Source organism: Cervus canadensis, chromosome 26, assembly GCF_019320065.1.
Source record: "Cervus canadensis isolate Bull #8, Minnesota chromosome 26, ASM1932006v1, whole genome shotgun sequence".
NCBI lineage: Eukaryota > Metazoa > Chordata > Mammalia > Artiodactyla > Cervidae > Cervus > Cervus canadensis.
In genome coordinates, this window is record NC_057411.1 from 37,958,694 (window position 1) to 37,971,021 (window position 12,328).

The window sequence follows — 12,328 nt, forward strand, 5'->3', positions numbered from 1 at the left end:
CCAGCTGAGCTACAAGGGAAGCCCGTGGATGTGACAGTTGTATCATATAGAAGGCTGAACACCAAAGAATTAATGATTTCAAATTGTGGTGCTGGAGAAGACTACTGAGAGTCTCTTGGACTGCAAGGAGATCAAACCAGTCCATCCTAAAGGAAGCAACCCTGAATATTCATTGGAAGGACTGATCCTGAAGCTCCAATACTTTGGCCACCTGATGTGAAGAGCTAACTCATTGGAAAAGACCCTGATGCTGGGAAAGATTGAGGGCAGGAGGAGAAGGGGGCAGGAGAAGATGAGATGGTTAGATAGCATTACCAATTCAATGGACATGAACTTGCACAAACTCCAGAAGATAGTGAAGAACAGGGAAGCCTGGCGTGCTGCAGTCCATGTGGTCACAAAGAGTCAGACATGACTTAGCAACTGAACAACAATAGAATTTAGTAAGTAACTCACACAGTGGAAACCCACACACAAGTAATCCTTCATCATCGGGCACACATTCAGCTCTTACATAGGCTAATTACTTATCTATAGCTTTAGTCCTGGGATTTTTTTATTAACGTGCACAATTCTTTTGGTTGTCTCCTAGATATCCAGAAGAGAAGAATGTAGTTAACAGTGGGTTAACGTTGACCAGCAGTGACTCTCAAATGAAAAATCTCTGCTACTAATGAGGCAAAACTTGCTTTTTGAAAGACATAGAAAATGCTTCACTACATAATAAAATGAAAGAACCTAAATCATTTAAGATTAGGATAGAGAAATCTGGAGGTGATTTAACAAAATGTTTTAATATGTAATTAAATTCCACTTTCCAGCTCTTTATTTAAGGCTACATGTATGCCCATTTGTCTGGTTAACATTTCTTTTGACTTTCTGGCATGTAATGTATGGGACTTCCTGAGTGGCATGGTAAAGAATCTGCCTGCTCATGCAGGAGATGCAAGAGATGTGGATTCAAACCCTGGGTAGGGAAGATCCCCTGGAGTAGGAAATGGCAACCTGCTTCAGTATTCTTGCCTGGGAACGTCCATGTACAGAAGAACCTGGCAGGCTATAGTCCATGGGGTCGCAAAGAGTCAAGACACAACTAAGCAGGCATGCACACGTGTAATGTACACAGCTCACAGCTGCATCTTTATTTTGTGGAATTATTTTATCTCAGACACATCTTGTACAGTCTTTTCTGAACCTCAGTACTTGAATGTTTTTCCTTGTAAAATCCAGACCTGAGGCATTTCCCTCCTAGTAATCTGAAAATCTTATCAGCTCGACAAGATTTCTGGCAGTGAGCTGGGTTTAGTGCAGGAAGAGAAAATGAATTTACTGACCAGAAGCCCCAAATTCCATGCCTTTCATCTCACTGTGTTGTCTCGAACTTATGACATGGTTTAGCATGTCATATGATTAGGACACAAAAGTAAAACTTTCTTAGTGTCTGTATGTTGGTAGATTAAGACATGGCTACACATTATGTTCTGTTTATTCAGAAGGTCTCCAATTTCACATAGCTGAAGCAACTGAATTTCCATATATTTCTAATATTAGTCATGCCGTATAGTGCTTATTTTCTTTGTAAATATCACCATGTTGTTGAAAGGGAGAAAGGGTAGAGTTTCTGTTTAAATTAACATAAAACTCTAGAAATTAGAACTTTTGTTATTTGTGATTGCAAACATTCTTGTTGCAATTAAAATCTTCCAGGAAGGCTCCCAAACAATATTCTGTCCTTGCATACTAACGTCTGTACTGTGAATTTCTCATGTAGAACAGAGTTTTACAATCCAATGAAATTTTTGACTTTATGTAACCACTATTTGAGGCTTCTCATATGGCTCAGTGGTAAAGAATCTGCCTGCCAAGCAGGAGATGAGGGTTCAGTGACTGGATTGGGAAGATCCCCTGGAGGAAGAAATGGCAACCCACTCCAGTATTCTTGCCTGGAGAATCCAGCTGACTAAGGAACCTGCCAGGCTACTGTCCATGGGGTCACAAAGAGTCCAGCACAGCTGGGTGACTAAAGAACAACAGCAGCAACCACTATTTATAGAAATAACTTTATCCTTGCATCTACTATCCTTTTCATTTTAATTTAAAAGGTAAAATCTTTAGAGCAAACCACCTTTTATTTGTATAAATTATTTTCATTTATTCAAATCACTTAATTTTGCATTTTTTCCCCTAATCATCTTTCTTTTTATAGGCTGCATGCCATGAAGTGCTTCACAATTAACCACCAAATTTAAAAAGTTACATTCCATTTAATAATTACTTTATAGTTACAAATCCATTGCTCTTTTCCTGGAGCCAAGATGAGATTTAGATTAGATTTGAAAATCTTTACAGCCAACAGTTGATCAGGTCACTAAATCGAAGACTGTGTCCATGAAACAACTTCACAGATACTTAAAAGATTGACTTTTTTTTCCATTTCCCTCAACTTCTAAGATTAGTAGTACTATTTAACTTGTTTTTTTTTTTTACTATTTAACTTTTCTGAAAAATTCTATGGAAGATAAGTCCCATAAAATATGCTTTAAAAAGAGATTTCTGTAGTCAAGTAAGTTTAGGAAATAGTACACAATGCATTTATCTTTTGACAACTCACAGTTTATATTAGTAAGCATTATGAGAATTCGTGAAATAAAAATGTTGTTTAATCTAGTGTTTCTAGACATATTTGATGATGGAAGGGCCCATCCCCTTTGCATGTATCATTGCATTGGTATTTCCTAGAAGCGCTGATGCAATGTGGGGAGATAGAAGAAGGATTTTCTACTGAGAAAGACAGGGAGACGGACATGTAGAGGCAATGTGCAGTCTCTACCTAATCCTGGAAGTTAGTAAAATAGGAAACTAATGATTGCTTTGTTTTTTTTATACTTTAGGTTAATGGAGAAGAAATCATTGAAATTTTGTACCCTGAAGGAAAATGTTCTACTTATCAGACAAAGGAATCAGCAAACCTGATTCTGTACAAAGGTAGTTTTCCAAATCAGCCATCCAATTACTCTAAGTGCCCTAATAATTTAAGTTTTAAAGAAATATTGGTAGCCTTTCTTATTTGCCTTACATGCTCCTGTATTTTACAAGGAAAGATTGTTGTTCAAAGAAATAAAAGAATAGCATAAAATTAATATTATTAGCTATACTACTGTACAAATTTCCAGTATTCATTCTCACCTCTAAAATTAAAATAATTTTTAATTGCTTCAAGAGAGAGCAGCCTTATTTGATAATGTTTCTTGTATTCTTTGAAGCAGCCATTCACAAGCTACCTAATAACTGAGAAATTTTTTCTTAAAGATGTTTGGGCTGCCCTATTATTATACATTATATATCCATAATCTTTGTAACTTCTTTAGTTGAACTTCTTTAGTTTCTTTTATAAATTAATAATTTAGGACTAGTTTAGGGAAATAAAACATTAAATTATTAATATTTCATGAAAAGGTGTATCACACACATTGATTTTGGTTTATTCAGTTGCATTTGTGTGGCCTTTTGTAAGAGTCAGAATAGTTCTAGAAGTAAAAAGTTTTCCCTGTCATTGCTGCTTTTTCAGAGTAAATGCTTAAAATTTGAAGTGTCTGCCATGTTATATATGCCACATGGTCTCTTTCTCCTATCAATATTTTTTAAAGTAAAACCCCATGTTGATTACTGTTTTTCAAGAATCTGATGGACAAGAAGATGAGAACTATGATGATCCTCAAGAAGCTGAAGTTATCCAGTCTTTGCTGGATGTTGTGGATGAGGAAGCTCAGAATCTTTTAAACCAAAATAACGCAGCAGGAGATGCCTGTGTTCCAGGTAGATGAACCAGAATGAGTAAGTTGGTACCCTAAAGGATACCGGAAGCCTCTACAGAGCATTTTAATTCCTCTTGGCCCATTTCTCTTGCCCAGGTGCATTGAAAGCCAGTGGGAAGTTATCTGAAGAGAGAGCAGAAGATACATACTGTGATGGTTCCCCTTTACCTGAAGATTTTACAGAGGTAAGGATAATACCTAGGTAGACACTCTGTGATGCTGTATCTTGTTAGAATTCTCTGATAAGGTCTTACCTCTCCCAGCCTACCAGTTTCCCTTCTAAATATTAGAGATAATATCCTGATGGCTGGTTACCTCAGTAACCTCAGTCAGAGTCAGAACTGATATCTTTTACTCATTTTTCAGAAAGAACTTACCTTTAAATCATTTAACCTCTTTTGATGAAGGTTTCCATTCAGGAAAAAAGTGCCCGAAAATCTTGATTTTTTTTTTTTTTTTTTGGTATCTTTATTATTGTTGCACCAAATAAAAGTTGGTAATTCCAAGATCCCATTCCAGTTAATACCTAACCTAGGTAGAAAATTTCATTTTTATTCTTGAATGCTTGTTTTCTTCTGTCTTTCTTGAATTCTTGGTCTTAATTATCATGAAAACATATTTTTTCAGTTATTCCATGGCTTTTGCTGTGATTGGCCTGCAATTTCAGTTGAAACATGTTTTAATAGATTTGGGCTGCTGGCTTATTCATAATACATTAGATTAGCTGGATCCAAACTAATAAAAATAAGCTGTCCAAGAATTAGTGTTCAACATATATAAATTTGTTAAAATTTTTAAGAAAATAAAACTCAAAAGTTGGAATCATCTTAAATTCATTTTCTTGTTGCATTTGAGAGTCATCCTATGCCAAACAATTACATTTAGAATGAATAAACAACAGGGTCCTAATGTGTAGCACAGGGAATTGTTTTCAATATCCTGTAACCATACTGGAAGAGAATATTTAAAAAAAGAATGTTTCAAACAAAAAGTCATCCCATTCCAGAGAAAGTATTACTATTCAAATTTCCTTAAGCCAAAAGAAGAAAAAGACAGAGAAAGAAACAATTTTCAAAATGTAATGATAAACTTATTTAAGACTAAGGCTTCATATCTTCTGGGATATTGAGCTGACTAAGAAAAAAGCATGAAATAGTGGATAAATAATATGTTGTTCAGTCTCTCAGTTGTGTCTGACTCTTTGCATCCCCATGGACTGCAGCATGACAGGCTTTCCCGTCCTTCACCATCTCCCGGAGCTTGCTCAAATTCATGTCCACTGAGTGGATGATGCCATCCAACCATCTCATCCTATGTTACCCCCTTCTCCTCCTGCCCTCAATCTTTCCCAGCCTCAAGGTCTTTTCCAATGAGTTGGCTCTTGGCATTGGGTGGTCAGAGTATTGGAGCTTCAGCATCAGTCCTTTCAATGAATATTCAGGGTTGATTTCCTTTAGGATTGGCTGGTTTGATCTCCTTGCTGTCCAAGGTACTCTCAATAGTCTTCTCCAGCACCACAATTTGAAAGCATCGATTCTTCAGTGCTTAGCCTTCTTTATGGTCCAACTCTTACGTCCATACATGACTACTGGAAAAACCATAGCTTTGACCATACGGACCTTTGTTGGCAAAGTGATGTCTCTGCTTTTTAACACGCTGCCTAGGTTTGTGATAGCTTTTCTTCCAAGGTGCAAGCGTCTTTTAATTTCATGGCTGCAGTCACCATCTGCACTGATTGTGGAGCCCAAGAAAATAAAGTCTTTCATGGTTCCAGTTGTTTCCCCATCTGTTTGCCATGAAGTAATGGAACTGGATGCCATGACCTTCGTTTTTTGAATGTTAAGTTTTAAGCCAGCTTTTTCACTCTCCTCTTTCACTTTCATCAAGAGGCTCTTTAGTTCCTCTTCTCTTTCTGCCATAAGGGTGGTGTCACCTGCATCTGAGGTTATTGCTACTTCTCCTGGCAATCTTGATTCCAGCTTGTGCTTCACCCATCCTGGCATTTCACATGATGTACTCCGCATAGAAGTTAAATAAGCAGGGTGACAATATACTGCCTTGACATACTTTTTTCCCAATTTGGAACCAGTCCATTGTTCCATGTCCAGTTCTAACTTGCTTCTTGACCTGCATACAGATTTCTCAGAAGGCAGGTCAGGTGGCCTGGTATTCCCGTCTCTTGAAGAATTTTCCACAGTTTGTTGTGATCCACACAGTCAAAGGCTTTAGCATAGTCAAAATAATAGGTAAGCCTGCTCAAATTAGGCATCATTGTATCTATATGAATCTGATCTTGCTCATTGTTTGAGGATAATTTCCCTCACAGGTCTTCTTAATCTTCCTAATGAGTATCTTCAAAATTGTCAAAACCAAGCTGCTTTGGATTCTTATCATGCATGTACCCACACACAGTCTCATAGACACTTGATTATTTTCATGAAAAACTTACAAATAATTAATGTGTGTAAATAAAAGGAAGCATTTATCTGTTTGGTATATATTTCCTAACCTTAAAAAAATGGCTACACAAATATTGAATAGCTCACAATATATCATGCTGTAGTGTTTTTTACATAAGATGCTGTTCTTTTGTACTATCAAAAGATTAATAATTACAGCAATAAGCTCTTTGTAAAAGGTTTTCTGAATATTTTAAATCGTACTGACTTAATCATATTTTATTAATAATACTATTTAAAATACGCCTTGCAATGTATGTTCTGAAGTCTCTTAACTAAGGCCATAATGACACATCTCTCTAGACAGCATATTAAAAAGCAGAGACATTACTTTACTGACAAAGCTCCTATAGTCAGAGTTATGGTTTTTCCAGTAGTCATGTATGGATGTGAGAGTTGGACCATAAAGAAGGCTGAAGACTGAAGATGTTTTCAAATTGTGGTGCTAGAGAAGATTCTTAAGAGTCCCTTCGACTGCAAGGAGATCAAACCAGTCAATTCCCAAAAAAATCAACCCTGAACATTCATTGGAAGGACTGATGCTGAAGCTCCAATACTTTGGCCACCTGTTGCAAAGAGATGATTCATTGGAACAGACCCTGATGCTGGGAAACATTGAGGGCAGGAGGAGAAGGGGGCAACAGAGGATGAGATGGTTGGATGGCATTACTGAATCAATGGCCTTGAGTTTGAGCAAACTCTGGGAAATAGTGAAGGACAGGGGAGCCTGGCGTATTGCAGTCTATGGGGTCAGAAAGAATCGAACACCAGTTACTGACAGAACAAAAACAACCCTTGACTACAGTAGTCTCTCCCTGTCCCCCGTCCACAGTTCCACTTTCAGAGGTTTCAGTTACCCACAGGCAACCTCAGTTAGAAAATGTTAAATGGAAAATTCCAGAAGTAAACAATTCATAAATTTTAAACTGCACGCCATTTTAGGTAGTGAGATGAAATTTTGCACATTCTTGCTCCCACCCACCCAGAACACAAATCATCACTTTGCCCATAAGTCAGTTAGTAGCCATCTCGGTTATTGGAGCAACCATTACAGCATCAAAGTGTGTGATGTAACTTATTTGTGTTTCTATAACTTACTGCACTTAATAATGGCCCTGAAGTGCCAGAGTAGTGATGCTGGAAGTTTGAATTCACCAAAAAGAAATCATAAGTGCTTCCTTTAAGATGAAAGTTCTCAACTTCATAAAGGAAGAAAAAATCATATGCCAAGGTTAGTTCTGTAGTACAAACAAATCTGTGAAATAGTGAAGAAGGAAAAAGAAATTTGTGCTAGTTCTGTTGTTGCACTTCAGACTGCAGATGTTATGGCCACAGTGCATGAAAAGTGCTTAGTTAAGATGGAAAAGGCATTCAGTTTGTGAGTGAAAGACGTGAACAGAAGTGTTGAGTACTGTCTGCAGTTTCCATCATTCACTGGGGGCTTTGGAACAAATCCCGCTCAGATGAGGTGGGGATTACTGTGACTCTTAGTAAAGTACTTCAGGCCAGTGTCTGTGTCTTATTTATGAAAGAAGGAATGAATGCCAATCATAGGCCTCACTGTAAATTATCATCTAATATTTCAAAATTCTTCACTTCAGCTGTTGCTGAACTTGTTGGATTATTTGGGGGATAACAGGGTTAGAAGGGATGTCAGGGCTTCTGTCAGTTTTTGCTTGTACAGTCTAGCGGTCAGTTTGGGAGATGTATACATGCAGATGGCTCAGGGGTAAAGAATCCGCCTGCCGGTGCAGGGGACGCAAGTTTAATCCCTGGGTCAGGAAGATTCCCTGGAGGAGGAAATGCCAACCTACTCTAGTATTCTTGCCAAGATAATCCCATGGACAGAGGAGCCTGGAGGGCTACAGTCCACGGGGTCATTCAGTCAGACATGACTGAGCAGGCACACATGCACACACAAACCATACATAGGTGAACTTTGCAAAATTAGTGAGAAATCGGTTAATACAAGTATCAATATAGTGTATGTCAAATTGGGCTTTATCTAGTTATTTTAATGTTGATAATAACTCTTTACTCTTATAAAAGACTTTATACTTTGCAAAATGATTGCACGCATGGTAGATTCCTAGATCAGGATTATAGCAGGGAATAAGAAATCCAAATGACTTTACTTGGAAATACAAGTTTTAGACCAGACTAAAATTTTCAACTCTTAAAAACAGGTAAGATCTAAGAAGCTTTGTTTTTTTTAGTTGTCAGTGGATTTAAAACAACCTACTCTTTTTTTTCCTCCATAGAAGTTCTGTGTTTCCCTCAGATCAATTGAAAATGATATCAGAGTAACTTAATTATAGATACTTTTTAACTCTACAATGTCTATAACAGGAAACAGGGCAAATAAACATGCAACTACAAGTTGTGATAAAGACTATAAAGTTTAAAAAAGAAACTGCTTGAAAAGAGAATAACCAAGGAGAACTCTGTTTAGCCTGGGTGGTAGGAAACATCCTCAGAAGATAAAGACACTTACATTAATAAGGAAAAAGTGAAAAAAGATGAGTGATTTTGAAGAGCTCAAGAAAGGCCCATCAGTTTAAAGTCTGGTTAGGGAAGGCGAGAGTAAAGCCAGATGGAATGCAGAGGCAGACAGAAGTCAGACAGTGCAGAGTCTTGAAACGAAAGGAATTTCCCATTTAAGATCATTTGTTCTGATGAAGATTGAGATGTAAGATTAACCATGTAAAAATGCCACTTGGCATCTTCTTCTGAGTGTAGCAAAATGCTTCTTCAAGACTTGGGTCTCTGGGACTAGCTGTGAACTAATTAATTTGTGTTCCCTAGAGAGATACCCCTTACTTTAAAACTAAAAGGGCGAATGTGGTATCACTTATGTGTGCAATCTGAAGTATGATACAAGTGAACTTACTTACAAGATAGAAACAAACTCACAGATAAAGAAAATAAACTTATGGTTACCAAAGGAGAAAGGGTTTGGGAGTTGGGGTTACTTAGTTTGAGATGGACAGATACTGACTTTTATATATAGAATACATAACAACAAAGACCCATTATATAACACAAGGAACTGTATTCAGTATCATGTAATAAACTATAATGGAAAATAATATGTAAAAGTGTAGTTTTGTATGTGTTTTATAGATATATATATATTTTATATGTATATAACTGAATCACTTTGTTGCACATCAAAAACTAACACAACATTGCAAATCAACTGAACTTCAATTTAAAAAATACTTTTTAATAAATAAATGGGCAAGGTAATTTAACACATTGGAAATTTTAGATTTTAAACTGTTGTTCAGTTGCTAAGTCATGTCTGACTCTGCAACTGCATAGACTGCAGCATGCCAGGCTCCTCTGTCCTCCACTGTCTCCCAGAGTTTGCTCAAACTCATGTCCACTTAGTTAGTGAAGCTATCCAACGATCTCATCCTCTGTCATCCCCTTCTCCTCCTGCCTTCAATCTTTGCCGGCATCAGGGTGTTTTCCAGTGAGTCGGCTCTTCACGTCAAGTGGCCAAAGTATTGGAGCTTCAACTTCAGCATCAGTCCTTCTAATGTATATTCAGGGTTGATTTCCTTTAAGATTGACTAGTTTGATCTCCTTGCAGTCCAAAGGACTCTCAAGAATCTTCTCCAGCACCGCAATTTGAAAGCATCAGGTCTTCGGCACTTTGCTTTCTTTATGGTCCAACTCTTACATCCGTACATGACTACTGGAAAAAACATAGCTTTGACTATATAGACCTTTGTTGTCAAAGTGATGTCCCTGCTTTTTAATACACTGCCTAGGTTTGTCATAGCTTTCCTCCCATGGAGCAAGCATCTTTTAATTTCATGGCTGCAGTCACCATCTACAGTGATTTTGGAGCCCAAGAAAATAAAGTCTGTCACTGTTTCCACTCTTTCCCATTCTATTTGCCATGAAGTGAACTCTTAAAAGTTTTGAATGTTGAGTTTCAAGTCAGTTTTCACTCCTCTTTCACCCTCATCAAGAGGCTCTCTGGTTCCTCTTTACTTTCTGCCATTGGAGTGGTATCATCTGCATATGTTGTTGATATTTCTCCAGGCAGTCTTGATTCTAATTGTAATCCATCCATCCTGGCATTTCTCATAATATGCTCTGCGTATAAGTTAAATAAGCAGGGTGACAGCATACAGCCTTGACATACTGCTTTCCCAATTTGGAACCAGTCTGTTGTTCCACGTCCGGTTCTTACTGTTGCTTCTTGACCCACATACAGGTTTCTCAGGAGACAGATAAAGTGATCTGGTATTCCCATCTCTTCAAGAATATTCCACAGTTTGTTTTGATCCACACAGTTAAAGGCTTTCACGTAGTCAATGAAGCAGAAGTAGGTGTTTTTCTGGAATTCTCTTGCTTTCCCCGTGATCCAAAATGTCGGTAGTTTGATCTCTGGCTCTCTGCCTTTTCTAAATCCAACCTGTACATCTGGAAGAGCTCAGTTCACATACTGCTGAAGCCTAGTTTGAAGGATTTTAAGCATAACCTTACTAGCATGTGAAATGAGCACAATAATAGTACAGTAGTTCGAACATTCTTTGGCATTGCCCTTCTTTGGGATTAGAATGAAAATTGACCTTTTCTAGTCCTGTGGCCACTGCTGAGTTTTCCATATTTGCTGAGTATTGAGTACAGCACATAAACAGCATCATCTTTTAGAATTTTAAATAGCTCAGCTGAAATCCCATCACCTCCACTAGCTTTATTTATAGTAAAGCTTCCTAAGGCCCACTTGACGTCACACTCCAGGATGTCTGGCTGTGGGTGAGTGACCACACCATGGTGGTTATCTGGGTCATTAAGATCTTTTTTGTATAGTTCTTCTGTGTATTCTTATCATCTCTTCTTAATCTCTTCTGCTTCTGTTAGGTCCTTACTGTTTCTGTTCTTTATCATGCCCATCCTTGCATGAAATGTTCCCTTGATGTCTCCAGCTTTCTTGAGAGATCTCTAATCTTTCCCATTTGATTGTTTTCTTTCCTCTGTTTCTTTGTATTGTTCATTTAAGAACACCTTCTTATCTCTCCTTGCTGTCCTCTAGAACTCTACATTCAGGTGGTTCTATCTTTCCTTTTCTCCCTTGCCTTTCACTTTTCTTCTTTCCTAAGCTGTTTGTAAAGCCTCCTTAGACAACCACTTTGCCTTCTTGCATTTCTCTTTCTTTAGGATAGTTTTGGTCACTGTTTAAAAACATGTCACAAGTGCACATGTAAACAATCATTACCTTAGGTTTTCCTTTTTCTTTTTCCTTACCTCTGTACATTCATAGCGCCCAAGTAAGAAATGAAAAACCAAAATGAATGTGAACATGGGTAAATGGAACCAGCAATAATTCTTGAGCCACTGTGGATGCCTCAGCCACAGTTTGGCATGTATTAACTGAATATCATGTTGTCTTTGTAACATGAGGATGAACAATAACAGGAAACATTGGAAATAATTAATAGGAAAAAATTGAACATTATATAAGATAGTCTTTTTTATAGTAGGCTATTTTGATATTGATTTCTCTTTATCGTAGTCTGCCAAAATGAATGGCTGTGAAGAGCACTGTGAAGAAAAAGGTAAAAGTGAAAGGTAAGAAAATAATTTTCAAGTATCTGTAACAATTTCATTCTTTTTTTAGAAGCACTCTGAAGATTTCCATTTAGATGTTGATTTTTAAGTCAATTTATCTTCTATAAAATGAGACTTGTTGAGTAAATTATGAAACTACAGTTGAAACTTTTTAATGTTTTAAAAATGTTGTTACAAGGTGGTTCTAGTGACATGTGACAATGTGTCTATTATAACATTGCTCCAAAAAAAAGCGATATATTCTCTTCATCATCAGAAAGAATTCAAGAAGGGTCTACAAGAAGATACAGTGATAATAGTATCTTCTCCTGGTATATTTATAGGCAGCTTATTTTTCTACTTCTCTATTTTTCTATACCTCACAAATTTCATTTCTTAATAAAACCATAGCAGGTAAGAAAATAAAATAAGTAACCCCCACAAATGTTTTTCCTATTGAAAACAGTTTCTAATGTAAGATTTTTT

At 37.1% G+C, this 12,328-nt stretch overlaps 1 protein-coding gene across 10 annotated transcripts in view; it reads left to right on the forward strand.

Annotated features, from left to right (window-relative positions):
* PTPN13 (protein tyrosine phosphatase non-receptor type 13) overlaps positions 1-12,328 on the forward strand; it is a 209,870-nt gene that overhangs the window by 184,256 nt on the left and 13,286 nt on the right. For all 10 annotated transcript variants that reach the window (XM_043448301.1, XM_043448303.1, XM_043448309.1 and 7 more), the window contains 4 exons: positions 2,892-2,985; positions 3,679-3,816; positions 3,912-4,000; positions 11,808-11,863. In XM_043448301.1, coding sequence (XP_043304236.1) covers positions 2,892-2,985; positions 3,679-3,816; positions 3,912-4,000; positions 11,808-11,863 — 377 coding nt within the window. The remainder of the gene's footprint in view (positions 1-2,891; positions 2,986-3,678; positions 3,817-3,911; positions 4,001-11,807; positions 11,864-12,328) is intronic.